Source organism: Carlito syrichta, unplaced genomic scaffold (genome assembly GCF_000164805.1).
Source record: "Carlito syrichta isolate Samal-C Ts95f unplaced genomic scaffold, Tarsius_syrichta-2.0.1 Scaffold308998, whole genome shotgun sequence".
Taxonomy (NCBI): domain Eukaryota; kingdom Metazoa; phylum Chordata; class Mammalia; order Primates; family Tarsiidae; genus Carlito; species Carlito syrichta.
Window position 1 is genome coordinate 218,521 of NW_007253094.1, and position 22,998 is coordinate 241,518.

Below are 22,998 nucleotides of genomic sequence, written 5' to 3' on the forward strand. Positions count from 1 at the left end.
AACTGCTAGAATAAAAATGAGAAAAACACTCTATTGGGCATTGGTCTAGGCAAAGACTATATGGAGAAGACATCAAAATCACAGGCAACAACAACAAAAATAGACAAATGGGATTATATTAAAATAAAAAGCTTCTGCCCAGCAATGAAAACCATTAACAGACTGAAGAGGCAACCTAGAAACAAGGGACTAATATAAAGCATATATATAAGGACTCAAACAACTCAATAACAGATAAACCAAACCAAACTAAAACAAAGCAAACAATTCCATTAAAAAGTGAACAAAGGACCTGAATAGACATTTCTCAAAAGAAGACATATAGTAACCCAAAGATACATTTTAAAAAATGTTCAACATTACTAATCATCAGGGAAATGTAAATCAAATTTAAAATGAATCATCCTCTTACCCCAGTCAGAAGGCTGTCATAAAAAAGAAAAAAGATGTCAGCTATTGGTTAGGATGAGGAGAAAAGGGAACTCTTATACTTGTACACTGCTAGGAGGCTTTTACTGTTTTTCTAACATTTTGTTATTTAATCTACATTATATATACCTGGATGTATACTATATTATTCTTTATGACTATTGTGTGTCCAAAATATATTAAAATAGAAGTAAACTATTTGCATTATTCTAACAATATCATAGTAGGGGACTTAATACCCCACTAAGAACCCTAGACAGATCATCAAGACAAAAAACAGCAAGGAGATCCAGATCCTAAACGTGACACTGGACCAAATGGACTTAATTGATACCTATAGAACACTCCACCCAACAACCATAGAATATACTTTCTTCTCATTACTACAAGGAACATACTCTAAGATCAACCACATCCTCAACCATAAATCAAACATAAACAAATTCCACGATATTGAAATTCTGCCATGCACCTACTCAGACTGCAGTGGAATAAACATAAAATAAACACCAACAAAGATCTCCAAACCGACAAAGTCATGGACACTAAACAGTATGATGCTAAACAACCTCTGGGTAAACATGGAAATTAAAACAGAGATTAAAAGATACCTGAAAATAGATGAAAACGAAGAAACATCTTACCAAAACCTCTGGGACGCCATGAAATCAGTAATAAGAGGGGAATTAATATCTCTATGAACACACATGAAGAAAATGGAAAGATCACAAGTTAACAGTCTACCAAATCACCTAAGGAAGCTGAAAAAGCAAGACCACCAAAACTGTAATTCAGCAGAAGAATCCATATCACCAAAATAAAAGCCCAATTTCGAGACATAGAAGACAAAAATATAATACAAAACATCAATAAAACAAAAAGCTGTTTATTTGAAAGGATAAACAAGATTGATGGACCCCTAGCTAGACTCACCAAGAAAAAGAGAGAAAAAGTCCAAATAAACACAATCAAAAATGCAAAAAAATGAAGTCACAACTGACCCTGAAGAAATACAAAAAATTATCAGAGATTATTATGTACACCTGTATGGAAGCAAACTCGGAAACTTAAATGAAATGGATGACTTTCTGATATCACACAACCTCCCCAGGTTGAAACAAGAAGAAATAGAGACCCTAAATAGACCAATAACAACCCAAGGAATTGACTGTGTCATAAGAAAACTATCTACAAATAAGGCCCTGGACTTTCCAGCAGAATTCTGCAAAACATACAAGGAGGAGCTGATACCAATCCTATTGAAAGTATTCCAGACAGTCGAGAAAGATGGAACTCTCCTCAGATCATTTTATGAAGCTAACATCACATTGATACCCCAACTGGGTAATGATTCAACAAAGGAAGATAACTTCAGGCCAATATCACTGATGAACATAGATGCTAAAATTCTCAACAAAATTCTAGCTAACAACATATCTCAAAAATCATCCACTATGACCAAGTAGGCTTCATCACCAGGATACAGGGCTGACTCAAATCTGCAATACCATAAATGTAATTAAATAGATCAATAGATGTAAAGACAAAAAACACATGATTATATCATTAGACGCAGAAAAAAATTTTGATAAAATCCAGCACCCCTTCTTGATAAAAAACCCTCTAACATCTAGGCGTAGATGGAGCATACCTCAAAGTAGTAAGAGCCATCTATGAGAAACCCACAGCCAACATACTGCTAAACAGACAGAAATTGGAACCATTTCCTCTGAAAATCAGAACAAGACAAGGATGCCCACTCTCACCCCTCCTGTTCAACATAGTATTGAAAGTCCTAGCTAGACCAATCAGACAAGAGAAGGAAATCAGGGGTATCCAAATAGGAAAAGAGGAAGTTAAGTTATCCCTCTTTGCAGACGACATGATTGTATACCTCGAAAGCCCAAGAGTATCTGTCAAAACCTCCTTGCACTGATAAAGGACTTTGCCAACGTCTCAGGATATAAAATAAATGTGCAAAAGACAGTCACATTTCTTTACACCGACAATAAACAAACAAACCCAAATAAAAAGCACAATCCCATTCACAATAGTCACAATAAAATGAAATACCTTGGCATCTTCCTAACCACAGACGTGACAGACCTTTTCAACAAAAACTACAAAACACTGCTCAAAGAAATTCAAAGATGACACAAATAAATGGAAAAATATTCCATGCTCATGAATTTGAAGAATGAACATTGTTAAGATGTCCATTCCACCAAAGGCAATCTACAGATTTAATGCAATACCCACTAAATTACCAGCAGCATTCTTCTCAGACCTGGAAATAACAATACAGGAATTCATATGGAAGCATAAATGACCACAAATAGCCAAAACAATCCTGAGCAAAACAAAACAAAACAAAAACAACAACAAAGAGAGAGGTATCACACTCCCAGACTTTAAACTTTATTATAAAGCTACAATAATCAAAACAGCCTAGTATTGGTACAAGAACAGGCATATAGAACAATGGAACAGGATAGAGATTCCAGAAACAAAACCACAATTTCTCGATAAAGCCTCCACCATCAACCACTGAAGAGAGGAGAACCTGTTAAGCAAATGGTGCTGGGAAAACTGGCCGACCACATGTAGAAGATTAAAACAAGACCCCTACCTATCACCATACACAAAAGTCAACTCTAAATGGATCAAAGATCTAAACATAAAACCTCAAAGTATCAGAACCTTAGAAAATGCAGAAGACACCCTTATGGAAATTGGAACTGGCAACCAATTCCTGATTAAGACCCTAAGTGCCCATGCCATAAGAGAGAAGATAGACAAGTAGGACTTCATCAAACTCACAAGCTTCTGCAAAGTCAAAGAAACCATCAAGAGAGTGAGGAGACAGCCCATAGACTGGGAAAAAATATTTGCAACTGTATATCTGACAAAGGCCTAACATCTAGGATCTATAAGGAACTCAAACCTGCCAAAAAGAAGAAAACAAAAACCCCCTATACACAGTGGACAAAAGATATGAATAGGCATTTCTCAAAAGAAGACATGAGCCACCAACAGACACATAAAAAAATGCTCAACCTCACTAGTCATCAGAGAAATGTAAATGAAAACCACAATGAGATACCACCTAACTCCAGTCAGGATGACCATCATCAATAACTCAAAAAACAACAGATGCTGGAGAGGATGTGGGGAAAAGGGAACACTTCTACACTGTTGGTGGGAGTGTAAACTAGTTTAGTCTCTGTGGAAAACAGTTTGACGATTTCTAAAAGGTCTAAAAATCGATCTTTCATATGACCCTGCAATCCCCCTACAGAGTATATACCTAGAGGAATTCAAATCACTTTATGAAAAAGACACCTGTACATGCATGGTTATTGCAGCATTGTTCACAACAGCAAAAACATGGAACCAGTGAAAGAGGACTGGATAAAAAAATGTGGTACATATACATGATGGAATATTACGCAGTCATAAAGAACGACAAAATTATGAACTTCACAGCAATTTGGATGAACTTAGTATCACGGAAACACAGAACTGAGTATCACATGTTCTCACTCATTAAGTGGACTTTGAGCAATTATCGTAACACTTTAACAAAAGAATTGTCAGCAGAGGGAAATTGCTAGGGTTGGTCTGGCAAGATTGGCAGTAGTGGGATTATGCCAGGGGAGGGGGACGCACACCTCATCAACAAGGGTACCTGCATAATGAACATTTGTATACATGACGCTGAATTGTACCCCACATCTTTAAAATTAAAAATAAAAAAAAAAGCCAGGCTCGGTCGCTCAGCCTGTAATCCCGCGCCTTTGGGAGGCTGAGGTGAGTGGATTGCCTGAGCCCGCGGGTTCGAGACCTGCCTGGGCAGCAAGACCCCATCTCTACAATAAATAAAAAAATCGGCCGGGCGTGGTAGCGCATGCCTGTAATTCTGGCTACTTGGAAGGCTGAGGCGGAAGGACCGCCGGAGCCCAGCAGGTAGAGGCTGCGGCAGCCGGGAGCAGCCACTGCACTCCAGTTTGGGCAACAGAGTGAGACTCCAACTCAAAAAAATAAAAAATAAAAAAATAAAAAAATTTTTAAAAATTGCATTTCTAGATAAGAAAATATTATGAGTGATGTGAAAAATACGAATTTATTTTATCATAATCATGTAGTCATGTGTCACTTCATATAGAGGGCACTTTCTGAGAAACGTATTGTTAAGGTGATTTTGCTGTTGTGCTAACATCATAGAGTGTATTTACACAAACCCATGTGGTATATGCTACTACACATCTAGGTTGTATAGTATAGCCTATTGTTCCTAGGCTACAAGCCTGTACAACATGTTACTGTACTAAATACTTAGGCAATTGTCATATAATGCTAAGTAAATCTAAACATAGAAAAAGTACAGTTAAAATATGTTATTATAGTCTTACAGGATCACCATTGTATATATGGTATGTCACTGACTGAAACATCACTATGTGGCACTTGAATATATTTCTCTAAAATATATAATCTATAATCATCTCTCAAGATTTTGTGATATTATCATCATTATAGTTTGTATATATACTTGTGTATTTGTATCAATGCTATTCTGTTCAAATAATCTCTCCATTCCTGCACCATAACTTCATTGTTTAAAGTACTACAGTTTTATAATAAAGTTTATTTTCTAGTAGGAGAAGCACACATCTGTTATATCATTAGCTTCAGATATTTGTTCTTCCAGTTGAATTTGATAATTATTTTGTCAAGACTAAATTATTGACATTTGTTTGGACTTGCCTCGAATGTATAAACTCATTTAGGAAGAAATATCCTTCACACTTAGTTGTGTTTTTGGCATACATATATATAAAATAAAACCCCCAAATTAGTAAGAGCTCATGAAGTGGGATACATTTTTAGAATATTTTAAGATGAACTTATGCATTTGCTTGTTCATTTATTTATTCACTTATTTGATATTTATTATATACCTACTATGGGCTAAATATAATACTGGTGATAAGGATAAGGATTTGGAGAGACTTAAGTTATTACCCCAGACTGATGTGTTTATAGAAATAATGAGGTTAAAAATTTTGACTGGAGAGGTTAGAGCCCTCTAGAAAACAGCAAAAGGCATTGGGGTATATTCTGCAAACCCATATTTTAGGAGTTGTATTCAAGCATTTCATAGGACCATTGATGTAAAAGTAGGGGAATGAGGCTCGGAGGAAATGGCTCTCATTGGCTGCTCCTTGTCATTGTCACCCATCAGGACCACCTTGGGATAGACAAGAAAAGAATGACAGAGGTCAGGATTCCTGAATTTTATTAGAGTCACAGCTTTCACCAGGAGGAATCTGAAGGTTGTAGATATGTGACTATAAGTACATCTGTGCTTTCTGCCGATGTCCTGATTATCTTAGGACATTTAATTTGGCACTTATTTTTCTCTGCTTTTGCTTCCCTCTTACTAACATCTGACCCTGAGCAATCTCTCTACAGAACTTGTCTACAGACTTGCATTACACAGGTATTTAGAATCCAACTCAATGAGTCCCTTTTTGGTATACTGTGTGATGACTGCATGACTGTTTTGTTTTGTACATTTTGCAGTGGTTTAGACAAGGTACTTTTTGATGATACATGTTCATAAGTTACTTCTTCTGCACTAATGAATCAATAATTTTGTCTGTGTCTGGGCTCAGAGGTTGGGTGGATGCTTAGGCCAAAGAGGATGTGAGGATGGGGAGCAATGTGCTGATGAATATGCCCTGTATACAATTTATAGGACAAAGCCACTAGTGTGGGACAAAAGTTAGAGTGTAAAAAATTTAAAAAGACTAGAGACAGAGAATTTGAGGCTGCTAACACTATTTTGCCAGGATATCTATCAACAGGGGATATCTGACATTTTCATGGGCATGGTTACTCCAGCCACAGAGTAAGTTCCTCCCTGGCTCCCACACCAACACATGCTTGGAAATTAGGGCCTCTGGGGTGTCCAACCTGCTAGTTAGTTCTCAATCTGGTGCTAGATTCATTCATTTTTTTTAAAATAAATGTTATTGTGTAATTAAGTATATGCCATGATGTTATAAGTTACATATACATGTAGTAAAATAGTATAGTGGAACAAATGAATATATTCATCGATTCATATGCTTACCTGTCCCCTGCGTAGCAAAAACAGCTATAATCTACTCATGTAACACAAATCTTGCATATAATACAATGTCATTAACTATAGTCCCCATGTTATACATTAGATCTTTTGACTTGTTCCTCCTACATATTTGCTACTTTGTATCCTTTGACCTACATCTCCCCATTTCCTTCCCCCACTCCTCTGCCTCAACTCTGGTAATCATTATTTTATTCTCTCTATATTTGACCCTTTAAAAAAATTTTAGATTCCATATATAAGTGAGATAATGCAGTATTTGTCTCTCTGTGCCTGGCTTAAGCTTAGCATAAGGTCCTCCAAATCCATCCACCTTGTGGCAAATGGTAGAATCTTCTTTTATAAGATTGAATAATATTTCATTGTACATACATGCTACTGTTTTATTTTTTAATTTATGCATCCATTGATTCAGTTTTAACTTAACCATCTTTCCTCTCATACGCCTCTAAGACTGGTAAAGACGGATACATTCCCAGAATCCTTAAGATTAATTAGCTTCATCTCCTGGGAGCTCAGTCAACCTCCAAGGTCAGTTTTACACATAACGGTAGTGGTGCCTTGTGTATAGGTGTGATGGGAGGTGGGGGTAGCAAAGAGCTAATTCTGGGCACCATGTGGGACTTTTCTTAGGTTACTTAAAGGGGCACCACATGGATTCTGGGTGCTCAAAAGTGAGGAGTGGAGAGATGCAGGGCCATGAGTGTGCCGTTCAAGAACCATGTGGGTGTTTGCTAAGTTGCACCTACATACATATGTATGCATTCAAACATACACATTTGCAGAAGTTGTCTGGGACTAGCTGCCCACTTTCTTACAGTGTCACTTTCAGGTAAGTGGCTCTAGGTGAGGGCAGGCTTTATAAACACATTCTGGTAGGCTACACTCTGAGCTTCAATTTTCCAGCACCCCACTGCCTACTTCATTTTTCACCATCCTTGCCCATCTCATCAAAAAAGGTTCTTACTCTCTCAGATCTCATATTTGGATGCATATTTTATCACCAATTTTTAAGCTGTCTTAACTACTTAATAAAACCCTTTTGTTGATTATACTTCATCTTTGGTTTCTAGGAGGGGTATAGTATAGCTTGTTAATTTCTCTTTGTGTTTCTGTACCTTTTGTTTTACATCAAATTATGTTCTTAAGTGGACACATTTATTACTAATATAGCCACATATAATAAATAGTATATTTTATTAATAATAAAAGTTTGCCCTTAATAAACATTTATTATAAATATATATTCACAGATATCAATACTGTTATACAACATTATTGACTGTAATATAATAGTGTGCTAGTATACTTTATGATATATACAATCATGGTTTCAGTATTATTTTTGTGCATAATTTTGCAATCTTTGTTTTCCATTTTGGAACTCTTTTAAAAGTTGAAGCTAATGAGGTTTCTTTATTGTCCCCCTCAGGTACTTCACCAGGGTACCACCATGACTGTTTGCAATGCCACGCAGGGCCATCCTTCTTTCTTCATTCTCCAGGGCATTTCTGGGATGGAGGACAAACACAGATTGATATCGATTCCTTTCTCCTCCATGTACTTCATTACTGTGTTTGGGAACTGCACCATCCTCTTCATTATCTCCACAGAGCGTTCCCTGCACAAGCCCATGTTCCTGCTTCTCTGCCTGTTGGCTCTTACAGACCTGGGCATGTCCACAGCCACCATTCCCAAGATGCTGTGTATTTTCTGGTTTGACCAGAGTAAAATCACCTATGAAGGCTGCCTGGTACAGTTGTTCTTCATTCATTCCATCTCTGCTATGCAGTCGGCTGTTCTAATGACCATGGCCTTTGACCGCTATGTGGCCATCTGTGAGCCCCTGCGCTATGCCACCATCCTTTCCAATAGTCGCGTTGGGCTCATTGGTCTAGTGAGTTTGGTAAGAGCTGTGCTCTTTATTCTCCCCATGCCCATCCTCCTCCAGCAGATGCCCTATCATGCCAGTCATGTCATCCCCACCACTTACTGTGAGCACATGGCTGTAGTGAAGATGGCTTGTGTGGACACCACAGTCAACCGGATATATGGTTTGGTGGTGGCCTTGCTAGTTGCTGGGCTAGACCTCTCAGCTATTGCTTCTTCTTATGTGCTAATCATCCGGGCTATAATGCGTCTCTCTTCTAAGGAAGCCCACCACAAGGCCGTCAACACTTGCACCACACACATCTGTGTCATGCTTATCTCTTACACCCCTAGTCTTTTCTCTTTTCTTGCTCACTGCTTTGGCCAAGGCATTCCACCCCAGGTTCACACCATACTTGGCAACCTCTACTTCCTTGTGCCTCCAATGCTCAATCCTATAATTTATGGAGTGAAAACTAAGGAGTTTCGGAACAAAGTGACCAAGTACAGCTGCTGGAGGAAAGAACACACAACCACTGTCCATGGTCAGAAACTTGTCTGACAATTCAGCAACTGTGGATTCGAGGAAGGAATGTTAAGTGGATACAGTTCCTGGGGAAATTGCCTTGTGATGGAGCTATGTCATACTGTCAGCTTTAGCTTCCAAGTTGTTTATCTTTGGTCAGAAAGGCTAAGACACAGGAAATCTTCTTGGTCTCTAACTCCAAAGCAAGGCAATTACCCTCTATGGAATTAAAATAATGACATTTGTTCTCCATACCTCACAGAATAGTTGGACAAATTATATATGATGATTTATGTAAAAGCACTTTGAGCAACACACACTGAACACACATAAGATGTGGTGCAGTGTTTCCATGTGGAGAGAACATAAGAGCAAACAATAACTTACCTACCATCAATGAATTACAGAATACTACTTACTTTGCCAAGGCAAGGCTTAGATGTATGTAGGTAAGTATGTGCATTTGTATGTGTGTGTTCAAGGGGAGGGTGGGAAGTGGAGAAGATTGTAGAGAGTGAGAAGAGCGACAGTTCAAAACTGAATATAGAGTCATTTATTATGCTCACTACAGAAGGCTTACACTTGGGCATCAGGATTTGTTGCTTTCTTGTAAGCCTAGGGATATGTACAGCAAACGTAATCTTCAATTCAGAGAAATTTCAAAGGAAAAGGGAAAAATGGGAAGCTCCTAGTCTTAAAAGGTTAATAATTTTGTATTTATAAAAATTCCTAAAGTCAACTCTTCTACATGTCTCAACTAATTCCAGTGTATGACAAGAATCTCTTGCAAAGGGAAAATTCTGAGAATGATCTGTTAAGGGTCATAGTTACAAAAGTTATTTGTGTATTTTTGGTTATAGAATTCTGCAAGGTTGTTTGTTTCTCTGGAAGTTCAGGAAGAAGTCATGAACAAGTTCTTGGAGTAGCAAGTGGAGCTCAGATCCTATGCCCAGCTATGGAAATACATGAAGTTCATGGAATACCATTTATTGTTTCTAGGCAATGGTTTGAAATATAATGGCAAATATTTTAAGACACAAGAAGTTTGTAATCAGAAATACTCTAGGATTTTTCACCATATTGTTGAGCTAATATATAAAGGCACAATTCAGTGAAAAACATACCTTAAAGTCACATGACCACTGTTTAAAGGAGATTCTTAAAATGCTTAAAATATTGGAAAATAAATAAAACTTCTTTAGAGTGTGGTATTAACTATAATAAACAGTAATGTAGGCTTGAAGTAAACAAAAAATTTATTAACATGGGTTGAGAAAGCTGAGATATTTCAGAACTTGAAACAGGAGTCTAATCTTCAGGAGAAAAAAATGAGAATTGACTAGAAAGTGCCTTTTCTAGTAAACCAAAGACCAGAGATCAAGGAAAACTTGAAGGAACAGTAATGGGTGAAGAACAGACTTATCTGACATGAACACTAAGTAGATATTTACGCCATTACAAACATATGTAAAAATACCACTCAGCAAAATACTGTGGTTTATAATTTTAGAAGGCCTGAGCCAATCATTAACCCAATGAGCTGTGGTAGCACAAAACCTCCTTTATGCTGAAATCTGAGAGTGAGTTTTTATTCATATGATTTAAATGGGATTGAGGAATTTTTAGGCACAGAGATTTTAGTACTATAAAATATTATGATCTCATATTTATTTTTTCATTTTTGTGATTTTAAAATTAAAATTAAAATTTTCTTACTAAAATTATCAGCAAAATATTTACTTACATGTGAACATAATACATATTGAGATAATTATGTCACAAAAGCTGTCAGCAGCAACTGATTCTGGGAAAACTGAAGAACTGAAGAAAATCAGAGGAAACACAGAAAGAAAAGCGTGACTGTGCATGCCTTCTTTTTTGCTTGTTATTTTTTCCTTTCCTCAATAGTTTTATTAATCTATTTTGTTAATAGATTAGTCAATCTATGTTGACTTTTACAGCATGACCTCAATTCCTTTCCTGTTGGCTTGTTGGAAATGTGACAGAAGTCACTAATATTAACTTACTATTTTTATTTTTATGTCTGTGGAATTGTTCCTAGTCATGAAAACTGGAAAAATGTTCATGTATTTGACCTCTTGGTGAAGATTAAATCACTTTCTAATTGTCTGTTAGGTATTTATAAGTTGAATTAATGCAGGTTCCACTGCTCTATCACTGTCTCCGTCATATTTGAAGAACTTAGGCCTTGAAGTGGTCTCAAGCCCCTAAATAAAAATATTATAGATAATTATATAAGTAGTTATATATAATTACATATTAGTAGTTATATAAATAAATAACTTCTAATACATTATCAGGCAGGCATCACTTTGGCAGGTATCACCTTTGACTAGGGCATAGAGGCAGATGATTTTTCAGTATGAGGGAATCCAAGCCTGCATTTCCAAGAAAGCAGAACCAAAGACAAAAGTTGAGTTTTGGCTACTTATTTGTAAATGTCATCACAGAGAGTAGGAGTGCAAAACAAGTAGAGTGAATCAGGGAAGGAGGAAAAGTCAATGCAATGATTTCTTACAAAGTTGTACCCTGTTACTGGAGACTGGTGTCCAATCCTGCCAGGATTAGACAAAGAGCCTTCTAAAATACATCTCAGATCTGCCTTCCACAGGGAATGAAAATGTCTTACTCAACAGCTTATGCGGGGCTCAAGGGTTGCCTCACAGGTTGTAACTCCTCTGTGATTCCAGGTTGTGTATGCATGAATGCAGAGCTAGTTGCTGGTGGTATTCCATGCAATGGAGATTTTAAAAAAGTCCCTATGGCAAGAAACTATAAGTACCAGGCAAGATATGAAGTTGACTGATTATACCTGCATGGAACTGGTCACAGCAGCAGTGGCTAAGTAAGAGGTGTGGTCAAAAGGACTACAAAATGGTGTGTAATAATTGTCTAATGTAACAATCTAAGTGACAGAAGCCTTAGAGTACACTATGGACTTTCTTTGGAATTAATAGGAGGTTCACACCTTGAGCTCATGTCATATAATTATTTATTTTTTAAAAAATTTTAAACTATTAGGGCCCAAATCATCAAAATTATTTTTCTTTACTAAAATAATATAATCTCCACAAACAATTACAGCTAATTCAGTTTACCTTGTAAAACAGTCTTTAAAAAATATTTAGAGGACTTCTCCCTAAATTGTACCCCACACCTTAAAAAAAAAAAAAAAAAACATTTTAAAGGACTCCTAAAAAGAAAAAAAGAAAAAAGCTTCTGTAGATGTGCATTGTTCTCCACAATACTTATTTCTGGGTCTTATTTTTTGCATACAACTAAATAAAATGTTATTATCATTATTATCATTATTAGTTTGCTATCTATTTTTTGTCATTGTTGTTAAAGTAATACGTGTTGTTGGGAAAGAAATCAAATGTGATAGAATATACAGTGGAATGCAAAATTCTTCCTTCTGTTACTACATTTATAGTATTGATAGTATTTTATAGTTCTACGGAAAGAGCTACAAATTTGATTATGTATAAAATGAGTAAGACAGAAGACTGAATTAGAGTATTTAAGCATTAATTTAAATAGTATCAGAAGAATGGGAAATGTAGTCAAGCAGATCATGCAAAACACTACTGACTATAATGGAGGGAAACTTCACTGGCACTTGGAGGATTTAGAAACAGACTCTTGATATCAGTAGTAAAATAGCAGAGTTACCTAAAAATAGGTCTGATTTTTATGATTCCACTTTGAATTACTTGATTTAATCAGATTAAGTTTAAACAGTGGTTGACAAATGCTAAATAGAAAATATTTCAATTTGCATTAAATATCGTCCCATCCCATTTTATTTGTCTGTCATTTGCTTAAATTAATTATTAATATAGACCCAACCAATTTTTAGATTTTCTAAAAAGCTATTTTTATTTTTCAATAACATAAATCCTAACGACACTCTTGCCCACTGAATCTTGTTGTTTAGATAACTAGAAATTCTAAAAACTGATAGGTCATTGATATTTGGGCGGATGCTCCAGTTTGGGAGTCACTATTAATTTGGTGGTAAGATATTCTAATTTTTAGCAAATTAATAAGTGTGAATTTAAAAAGATTCATCCTTAACATAAGGCAGGTATCTTTACATGTTTTCTATTTCTATAACATATAGTGAAAGTTAAACAATAAATAACTTCTATGGACAAAATTGAATTATAGCTTGCAATTTATGCAAGTGGAAAAAATTTTTCTAAATTGTGTTTGTCCTTTTGTTTACTTAATAATGTCTGTCAGCAACTGTTATTTGTCATCCCTAAGAGACTTATTTATTTATTATTTATTATTTTTCAAGGATTTATAACATTCCTGTATATGTTTTGTATTTGTCAACATTTATTTACACAATCACCTGTTGTTAGACAGATGTTTGCTTTTAGGATTTTGTTGTTTAAAAGTTACATGAATATCTTGCTATGTTGACCTTTTTGTCGTTGGAATAAATTATTATTGGCAAATAAACAGGTAAAATTGAATTATTAGAGGAAAGGGTATGCACTTTTAACTTTTTTATTGTTACACTTTTTGTCTTTCACCGAAATACACAATATGAAATGTAAACATTAAGATATAAAGTACAGAATGTAACATCCTTGGTGATGATAGCTGGTAGCATTTTAACATACGTATTAGTTTTTAGGACTGCTGCAACAAATTACCCCAAACTAGGTGGATTAAAACAATAGAACTTTTTTCTTTTAGAGTTCTGGAGAGTACCAGCTCAAAATTAAGTTGTCAGCAGGATCATGCTTTCTCTGAAATAAAGTCTTGAGTAGAATCTCTCTAGGGAAGAATCATTCTTTGCTTCTCTCCTAGCTTCTGATGGCTGCTGGCAATGTTTGGTATTCCTTGACTTGGAAACACATCACTCTAAACTCTGCCTCTGACAAAACATAGCATACTTTTGTGTGTCCTGTCACAGCATCCTCCCTTTATGCCTATGTCCAAATTTCACCCTTCTGATAAGACACTATTCATTAGATTAGGTGACACCCTAATACAATATGACCTCATCTTAACTTGATTATATCTTCAAAGACACTGATTCCTAATAAGGTCATATTCTGAAGTTCTGGATGGACATAAATTTGGGGAGGGACAGTATTCAATTCAGTACAATATGAGTCTGTTCATGTCTATTCCTTATGTAAACAAAAATTACCAGTGGTATTACTATAAAATGAAATCATGTTTATACACACTATTTTACAATTTATTGTTTAATCTGATGTTATTTGACACCAATCCATGATAGTATGTATAGATTTATCTCTCAACTTAAAAAAAAATGCTTTATAGTTTTTTGTTTGTTTGTTTTACCAATTCTGTATTAGTAAACATTTAGGTTGATTCCAATTATTCATTTTTATGAACAATGCTGTGACTGTAGAGCAGGAGTTGAAAAACTATGGCCTATGGGCTAAATTTGATCCGATTTCTGTTTCTGTAAATACAATTTTATGGGAATATGGCCAGACCTATTTACTTACATAATAATCTAAAGCTGTTTTCACTCTACAGTGGCAATGCTGATTAGTGGTATAGAGACCATATCACCCGCAAAGCCAAAAAATATTTACTACCCAAAACTTTACAGAAAAAAATTTGCTTACCCTGCCTTAAAGGGGGGGGGGGGGGGGAGAGAGAGAGAGAGAGAGACAGAGAGAGAATGGGTATTATCTACTCACAGATTTCTTTTCTCTTGCCTCCAAGTTCCTTTTAGTGTCTCACAATGGCTGTATGAATGTGTACTATAAGGACCTAATTGACTGAAGAGCCTAACTCCTGCAATTTGAAATCTGAAATTTGAATAGATGTCTCCCATTGACCACTCTTCACCCCTAAGTGTGGCAAGGATACTAAGGGAGACCTATAGCTGGGGTACATGGGACATCTTGATTGGCTTCTTGGTCAGCTGACTTTGGTTTTGTATGGCAATCTAATACACTTTGACCCAAACTTTTCTCTCTTTCTTCTTAACTTGGGGTTGAATTTATGTTGTGGTCTGACTGTTGCCCCAACCTACAACGATTCACTCTCTTCTCTTCATCACACACTATTTCCCTAATATGTTCAATCCCATCTTGGTATCTGCTTTGCAGAAGAGTCACACTAATGCAAACAATACTGAAAGTGGTACAAATGGTAAGATAGGAAACAGGAGCTTTCTGTCTGGCAGGCAGAAGATGCTCTCCTGATTGGTAAGGTGTAGCAGAATAGTACTTAAAAGAGGTGGTGGTTCAATTGCTATTTTATCAGTGAAGGTAGATTTTATGTTAAGTACAATGATATAGCCAAGTGAAATATATGAAGAAAGAATTGCCTACAAAAATAACAGAGTTTACTGATTACTAGTAACTTGTTTTGATGCTGCATAGAAGGATAATAAAAGCTGCTGCAAAGTCCATATGTTTGTCTTCTTTGTGGCTGCATAATATTCCATTGTGTTTATGTACCACATTTTTTTTTTTAATTCCAGCCCAGGTTTGATGGGCAGCATGGTTAGTTCCATGTTTTTGCTATTATGAATAAAGCTGCAACAAACATGCATGTGCAGGTATCTTTTTGGTAGAATGACTTGAGCTCCTCTGGGTATATTTCAAATGGGGGGATTGCTGAGTCATATGGAAGGTTAATTTCTAGTTCTTTCAGAAATTGCCACACTGTCTTCCAAAGAGGTTGAACTAGTTTGAATTTCCACTGGTAATGTGGAAGTGTTCCTTTTTCTCCGCATCCTTGCCAGCATCTGTTGTTGTTTGTTTTATTAATGATGGCCATTTTTACTGGGGTTAGGTGGTATCTCAATGTGGTTTTGATTTGCATTGATCTGATGATTCATGAGACTGAGCCCATCAAGCCTCAAGATGACTTTGGCCCCTGATAATATAGTTTCTGAAACCCCATGGAAGAACCTGAATTAGAACCATATGCTAAACTGACTTTAATTCTCAAAACTTGTATGAGATAATAAATGTTCATTTTTCTAAGCTGCTTTATTTAGGGACAATTTGTTTTGCAGCAAGATATTAGGCAACGATCGTTTGTTCAGAACTTCCTAATGAGCTAGGTTCTGGCAGACCTACCAATCTATAAAGTCAGACACATCAATTATGAAGTCAGTAGTCCATCATGAAATGTAAATGATACATCAGAATTGTGCCTGAGAAAGACCATGTGTGCAAATAAACTGCATGAGCAGGAAGTTCAGACACTCATGATAATTACTAGAGCTATATCAGTGCCTCTCCAGGATTTGCATTTATGCCTGAGTGGGAAGGTAATGGTGGGCCAAGCATGATGGACAATGGGAGAGGTAAAATGCTGAATACAGTTTACCAATGGGTGATCATGGTAAGTATGTACAAGCCGACAATTGATGGAAGTTGCATTGCAGCCACATTCAGACATGGTGCTTAAACATAATGGAGAAGAAGAATCTTTCCCACTGGGTGGAGTTGTGAGCAGTGCAACAGTCATGTATTTTGAGTAGAAAGAGAAGTGGCCTGTGGTGAGAACATAAAAGCTGGGTCAGCATTCAAAGGCCTGGTTCTCCAACTGGGTTTATGGAAGTAAAAGGACTAAAATGTTGAAGGCAGGGAGGTCTGGGTAAAAGACATGTGAGGTGAGTGTGCATATGATAATGAACACAACATTTAAGGCTTTTATATAACATGTTAATAACTATCAGGAAGCCAAAATGCATCCACATAAGAAGAAATACTGAATGAATAGGACAAAATGACTTCGTTAGTTGACATTAGCTAGTCTTCATCATCAGCAACTATGAAACTGTCAAGTATCCATGGTCATAGAGATGGAAGCTGCAGGTGGACCCAACACCATGGACTCCCACTGAGTACCCAACTTGTCAGCAGCAGAGACCAGCAGTGGTTTCCTAATATAGCTTTTCCAGCCTAGTCTAGCTCCTTATTTTTTTTTTCACACAGGTATTTCCAATTTCCACTTTTTATTTCTTCAGTTTCAAAATTCTTGCATATTTAATCTTGTCTCCTTCTCTGAGCTCCCTTGAAAAAACTCAATCAGAAGACAAATGGCAATGATGGCTTGATAATGCATTTTATCAAAGCCAACTCCAAGGGCACAGTATACATATCAGAAGAGTGAAGATTGCATGAAGGTCAGGCAGGGTATTAAAAATAAAGAATAACTAGACAAAGGAGATATTTTCAGTTATCCAGATGGGTTTCAACTTCTCATACTTCAATCAAGGCAAGTCTAGAATTAATTTTTGGTATTAGGAATGAAGTAGGCACACGATAGTTGCCATGTTTTTATGATTGAAAGCATTCCTGCTAAATGTGCCCCTTAGTCTTGCTCCACAACTTCTTCATTCTGGGTTGTCTTTAAAGTGACAGCATGGGCATAATAAAGTGGGAAAATACATTATGATCACATAGATTATAATTTGAACTGAGGTTTAGTCACTCACAACCTGTGTGATTGTGGAAATATTACACAAAGAAATGAACCTTTGTAACTTGATCTGCACAATTAATATTATTATATAACTTAAGTTGATTTTGAAATGATTCAGTGAGCTTTTATACGCAAAAATACCTAGAATATCTGTCACAGAGTCACCAGAACAGGTGACATTTTTGCTGGAGTTAATAGAATGTGAGGAACATACTGCAGAATTCACTCCTGGTTTTGAACAGGACTTTTCTTAAGGTTTCTTATCACCCAATATCTTCATCTGCATATTCTATATTTAAATCTATCTATAAGTCCTCTCCATCAATGAGATTGCATTTTGAAAACTGCACAATATTCAGTAATTTATTTTCTTAATTTCTCTATAAGCCCTGCCCCTCTGAACATGACAGTGATCGAAAGTCAGTGTTAGGCATCAATCTTTTTATGCTCTAAACTTCAGTGAAAGATCTTGCTTATGAAAAACAAAAAGGCACAAAGATTCCAGCATAGGTGAATAATCTGACATTATCTCTTTTCTTCTCCCTATGCCAACCTTTTCCAACACATCCTATAAAAACATTTTTATAGTTCAGAGTGAATTCAGCCAATTCTTTACCAAAATAATTAGCAACAGAATTGACTGGATAGAATGATTTTTTCCCTTATATGGATAATATGATGTTTTCCTGTCTGTAGGCATCTTCCTACTCTAAATGCTAGGCAGAACCAGGTAAAATCCCAGGGAAAGGAGTAATCAGTACAGAGGGCCCTCTCTGTTCTAGATTACAGCAATTAAAGTTGTACCTAGAGTTTACAGATAGTTCAGGTAATCAGGACAGAGGGGAGATCAGGGCTGATTAGAAATTACTGAAAGAGGTGAAGAGTATATATATACGTTACACTTATCCTTCATGTTATTATCCTTTTAAGACTCTCAAGTACAACTATATAGATTTAAAGGAATTTAGACATGTAGGATTCTTTCTTCTGACTTTTATTGAATTAAAAGTCAGAGGAAAGGATCCTACATGTGCTAAAGTTGTGATTATACTATTTTTTGTAGTTCTTATATTCCTTTTATTTAACCTTTATTCACTTTGTTCACATGTTATCTAACTACTCAGTCTTGTATTTATCATATTGTGCTGTACAATGGATCCATTGATAACTATGCATTTAAAAGATTAGTTAGAAATTTCACTCAATATAATGATTTGAAATATATCAGCAAAGCAATACTTTATCATAGCAATATAAGTTGGCCTTTGTGTATAATGTGAGTTCTTAAATATCACTTCAGGAACAGGTGATTTCCTGCTCACATATGCTTTTTTTAAAAGATGAAGCTTCTGGTCATGGGAGTCTTTTGAATTAGGCATCTGAATACATGTTTTCCTTACAATACAACTTTTTGAAATATGTGTCTCAACAGTCCCTAAATTCGGTATATATATATCATGCTCAGACTCCATTTTTGTCATGCGCACCTTTATCATCACAATCATCCTTTCAGTATTGTGAACATGCCACATTGTCATTGAATTAAGAAAACATTGATGAAAAGACCAATTGCTTGAAAAGTTATTACATGTTTAGTTGATACGAAAAGATAATGAGTACATCATGTTCCTTTCAGCAAGAAGATACTCGATATAAACAGACACAGAAAACTTGGGAAATAGAAAGAATATTAAAGCGAATATAAACTCTCAACCAAGACAAGGAAAGAGACCTTAGATAATTTACAGAACAATTTTGTGGGTGATGAGCATCAGGAGACCCTTGACATCAGAGTGTCCCTGTTAAATAAACATAGAAAGAGATCTCTTAGGCTTTCCCTTTTGTAGTTCATAGCTCAGTGAAAGTACACACACATTGATCCTTCCTGTAAGCCAAAAATAAAAGGAGAAAGAAAATTACTCCTTCATGTCTATTCTTTCTACAACTCATCTGTCAATACAACTGGATCTTCGATGGTTGGGCAAAGACATTATCAATTGTCCTTATTGTTTATTTACTCACAGGTCTATTGCTGCAACCCACAACTTAGGCAGATCTTCTGACCAGGCATTTGGCCATCTTGTATCGTATTTCTTTCATCTTTATACCATAGATAATGGGGTTGAGCATAGAGGGTAGGAGAAGGTAGAGATTGGCAAGGAGAATATGCGTATGAGGTGGAATATTGTGACCAATGCGATGAGTGATAGAGGAAAAGAGTGCAGGCACATATGTAACAAGGATGACAAATATGTGAGCTGAACAGGTGTTCAGTGCTTTGCAGGTGGCATCTCGAGAACTGAGGCGTCCCACAGCTTGAAGGATGAAGGCATAGGAAAAGCCAATGAGCACCAGATCAAATCCCATCACAAGCAGGATCACAAAGAGCCCGTAGATTCTATTGACTCGAGTGTGGTTACAGGCCATTTTTACCACAGCCATGTGATCACAGTAAGTATGAGGAATGACCATGTGACAGAAGGTCAACCTTTGAAGTAGAAGAGGCATGGGCAAGATAAGAATCACACCCTTGGTTAGAGCTATCAGTCCCAGGCGTCCAACTAGGGAATGACTCAGAATTGTGTTGTAACGTAATGGCTCACACACAGCCACAAAGCGGTCAAAGGCCATGGCAACAAGTAGGGCTGATCGGACTACCGATGCCCCATGAATGAAAAACATCTGGGTAAAACAGGCATTAGAAGTTATATCCCGATCATTGAGCCATAAGAGGCAGAGGAGCTTGGGCACCAGAGCCAGAGTGGATATGAGGTCAGCCACCATCAGCAGGGCTAGGAGCAGGTACATTGGTGTGCGAAGTGTGGGCTCTATGGCCACCAGGAAGAGGATAACACCATTACCAATGAGGATAGCCATAAACATGGAGGAGAAAGAAACAGATATCCACAAGTGCTGTGACTCTAAGCCAGGTATGCCCATCAGAGTGAAGGTCACGAAACTGGAATGGTTGAAGATTAGCATGGCAGAAACTGTTGGTAGTTGTTAAAGAAAGTTTAGACACCTGCCAATAAGACACGAGTAGTGAGTTGTTTTTACTGGTTTGGGTTCTAATAACTTGTTGAGATGGGGCCTAGAGAAAGATGGCAGAATGCCTCTTTGGAATTATATAATCCACAATCTGTTTTCAAGTCTGTTTCTAAACACCTATATTGTTTTCATAATCATTTATTTATGGGGTTTTGGCTTCTTTTCCATATGAAAAAAGTTGCAGTGAACCTTTACTCTTAACCAATCCAAATTCAGTAATTCTACACTTCAACATTTTACTAAAGTCTGAGCAAGAATAAGAGCAAATAATTTTACCTTTGATGTAAAGCTGAAAGAATGTGATAGAAGAACCATGACATTCTCTTTGAAAGTTTCTAATTTATATATATATAGAGAGAGAGAGAATGAGAAGAAGAACATATGCCTCCTCACTCCTTTTTTCAAGAATGCTGAGCTTTTGGGAAAATCTCTTTTGAGTTCCTCCGATTTTATGTTTTGTTTCTCTTTCAGCAATCCACTCTCAGATAGTAATTCCTTTTCTTCTCCTAGAGCCCTTTGGTATTTTCGGGAAAAATATGAAAGACATACTGTCCAAATTAGAGCACTGTTAAGTGGCTGCCTCTCACTATCTTCCAAGATATGCATATTTGTACTTACTGAATAGTCCTTTAAGATTTAAAGTCTATTATACTCAGTGATCTAGCACAGAAACAAAAAACTGAGTACCACATGTTCTCACTTATAAGCGTACCCTGAACCTTTATCATAACACTATAAGAAAGGGTTTAGCAGTAGCAGAACATTACCAGGGGAGGGAAGAGGGGCACATAACATCAATAAGGGTACCTGATCTCAAATCAGACGAAGTGGGGACCAAAGGGAGGCCCAAACTTTACCTGTAAAATGATCACATATCTACTTAGTCCTGAATTGCAGCCCACATCTTTAAAATTATATTAAATTTAAAAAAGATTTTTTTTGACCTGACTTGTGCATAACTCTCTCTTCCACTGCAAGTGGATGTCATGTATAAATTATATTACATTTAATCATGAAGCAAATTTAATTTTTTACTTAAAATTAGTCTACTAGGATAAGAGTACTCATTTGTTCTTTAGTTCCTATTATGAATTAAGTATAATTTCTCTCTCCTCCCACTCATCTATGGATTTACTAAGCAGTAGTTAAATAAAAAAGTCTTCCTACTAATACTGATCTCTTTGGTACCTAGTATCTTCTATTTCTTACACATTGTCCAATCCATCTACTTTGTAGGTGACAGACATTCTATTTAAGCCTGTGGCCTCTGTTCATTCTTCCATATGTTGGGAACTTACCACTGTATTGTAAAATGTTATTTAGAAATCTTCTGAGCTGTTACAGTCATTAGGATGATCAACAACTTTTATAAGAAGTAGATGTGCAGATGTCTACATAATGAAGGAAATTTTTATTAAACTTGGATTTCTATTAGGAAGCTAATCTTCATAATTCTATCTCTCTCTCTCTCTCTCTCTCTCTCCGTGTGTGTGTGTGTGTGTGTGTGTGTGTGTGTGTGTGTGTGTGTATGTGTGTGTAGGGGGACAAACAACAGAGAAAAATCTTTGATAAATAAATTAACACTGTAATTAGCATTTTGAGCATCATATTACAGAGAACAATCTTCCTTGGAAAATAGTAATACAGGGTGAACTTAGAAGAAAATTTGTACTCATGCCTAAGCAAACATTAAGAACAGTTCTATAAATGCAAGCACCTTCTCATATAGGGTTTGCTGAAGAGAATCTGTAGATCCTGTACACAAGGAGAAAAACTTAAGAGGAAACAAACATTTCTTTTATTTGTATTTATTTATTTTATTTTAAAGCTGTGGGGTACAATTCAGGGTTAGGTATACAAAGGTTCATTATGCAGGTACCCTTGTTGATAAGGTGTGCCTCTCCCTCCCCTGGAAGTTTCCCTCAACTGCCAATCCCATGCCCCTCCCCTGGCAGTTTCCCACTACTGCCAATCCCTTTCTTATAGTATTATGATAATCGTTCAAGGTTCGCTACGAGTGAGAACATACGGTACTCTGTTCTTTGTTTCTATGATAGATCACTGAGTATGATACACTCTAAATCCATCCAAGTTGAGAAACAAACATTTCTTTAGTCATATAGCTAGGAACTCTTTAGGATATTAAAAGTCCACTGTAGAGAACACACATGACTTTTACGTGACTTATGACAAGACTTTATGAATCATTAAATTTATTAACACTGTCACAGGATATGATTTCTACCCATAACAGACAGGAGAAATAATTGAATATTTGAGTTGCTCCTTTATAACCTAATAATTCCAGAAATATTTATTTCAGATTATCTATAGGACTACTGAAATAAAGTTTATGCATCCACAAACTGGACCCTATGCTAAGATCCTTGGGACTTACCTGCATGTAGCAAAATATAAATATTAAGTTTGCTTATATGAAACACTTCTGTACTTTCTTTGACTTTTAAAAAATGTAACCATACCTCATTTTAATGCTCATTTTAGA

General features: G+C 36.3%; 2 protein-coding genes across 2 annotated transcripts; one reads left to right on the forward strand and one right to left on the reverse strand.

Moving 5' to 3' along the window:
- The first annotated feature begins 7,236 nt into the window (after nt 1-7,236).
- On the forward strand, nt 7,237-9,014 carry LOC103268960 (putative olfactory receptor 52P1). The gene is given in 3 exon segments (XM_008066544.2): nt 7,237-7,306; nt 7,980-8,026; nt 8,028-9,014. Coding segments are annotated over 3 exon segments (1,104 nt in total).
- Nucleotides 9,015-19,490: 10,476 nt separating this feature from the next.
- On the reverse strand, nt 19,491-20,426 carry LOC103268961 (putative olfactory receptor 52P1). The gene has a single exon (XM_008066545.1). It carries the CDS (start codon nt 20,424-20,426, stop codon nt 19,491-19,493), a length of 936 nt encoding a protein of 311 aa, XP_008064736.1.
- Between the last annotated feature and the right edge of the window lie 2,572 nt (nt 20,427-22,998).

What these genes read in the sequence shown, in the direction of transcription:
- LOC103268961 (XM_008066545.1), bottom strand. Translation starts at nt 20,426, where the DNA reads ATGCTAATCTTCAACCATTCCAGTTTCGTGACCTTCACTCTGATGGGC.